At 45.3% G+C, this 1,069-nt stretch overlaps 1 protein-coding gene across 1 annotated transcript in view; it reads left to right on the forward strand.

The window, feature by feature from the left end:
* Positions 1-673: 673 nt before the first annotated feature.
* The window catches only part of LOC139175116 (solute carrier family 22 member 6-A-like), a 19,639-nt gene continuing 19,243 nt past the window's right edge, over positions 674-1,069 (forward strand). The window contains exon 1 of the mRNA XM_070766003.1: positions 674-1,069. This exon is cut by the window's right edge and continues 213 nt beyond it. Within this exon, the coding sequence (XP_070622104.1) occupies positions 902-1,069 (168 nt within the window). The 5' untranslated portion in view covers positions 674-901.

Genomic DNA, 1,069 nt, shown 5'->3' on the forward strand with positions numbered 1-1,069 from the left:
CCGGAGCTCAACTAGAACTTGCCTCTGTCCTGGTTCAAGGTTTTGGGAGATTTCACCACCACCATTAAAAAAAAGAGAGGCTTTTTCTACGGAAAGAGAAAAGGCCACTTTTGCTGGATGGAAAGCAGCCCATCCCACCCAAGATTTAGGGGAGGTGGCATATTTATCCCTTAATTCCAGAAGACGCCTTCCTCTTTCATCTTTGTGGCTTGCAGAAAAGACCACCTGCTTTTCTGGTGGAAGAGAACCTGGTGGAAAGTCTGGTTGGAGATCTGGTTGGAAGTCCTTGGAGATTTAGTTTAAGATCCTTTGGAGATCTGGTTGAAGTTTTTTGGAGATCTAGTTAAATAACGTTTGGCGAAACTGGTTGAAAGTCCTTTGGAGATCTGTGGAAAGTTTTTTTGGGAGATCTGGCTGCAGGTTTTTTGGAGAGCTAGTTGAAGATCCTTTGGAGAAACTGGTTGAAGGTCCTCTGGAGATCTGGTTGAAGGGTTTTTGGAGATCAGATTGAAGGACTTTTGGAGAAACTAGTTGAAGGTCCTTTGAAGATCTGGTTGGAGGTTTTTTGGAGATCTGGTTGAAGGCTTTTGGGAGATCTGGCTGAAGATCCCTTTGGAGAAACTGGTGGAAGGTACTCTGGAGATCTGGTGGAAAGTTTTTGGGAGATCTGATTGAAGGGTGTTTGGGGAGATCTGGTTGAAGGTTCTTTGGAGAAACTGATTAAAGGTTCCTAGAAGAAATTACTTTAGGTCCCTTTGGAGAACCTGGCTTAAGGTCCTTCCTAAAAAAAACAAAACATTGCTAATGCAAGGCTTGATAGACATCTGTCAGTAAGGCGTCCAACTGCTACATCCTCCTTTTCCTCCACCGTCTCCCATTTTAATCCTTCCATCTCTCCATCATGGGCTTCACAGAGATCTTAGAACACGTTGGCAGCATGGGACGCTTCCAAGTTGTCTATGTGACTCTCGTCTCTCTTCCGGTCCTAATGATGGCTTGTCATATGATGCTGCAGAATTTTACCGCAGGGACACCAGACCACCACTGTGCGACCAGCCACGAGGCTGCT

This window comes from Erythrolamprus reginae, chromosome 13, assembly GCF_031021105.1.
Source record: "Erythrolamprus reginae isolate rEryReg1 chromosome 13, rEryReg1.hap1, whole genome shotgun sequence".
Taxonomy (NCBI): Eukaryota; Metazoa; Chordata; class Lepidosauria; order Squamata; family Dipsadidae; genus Erythrolamprus; species Erythrolamprus reginae.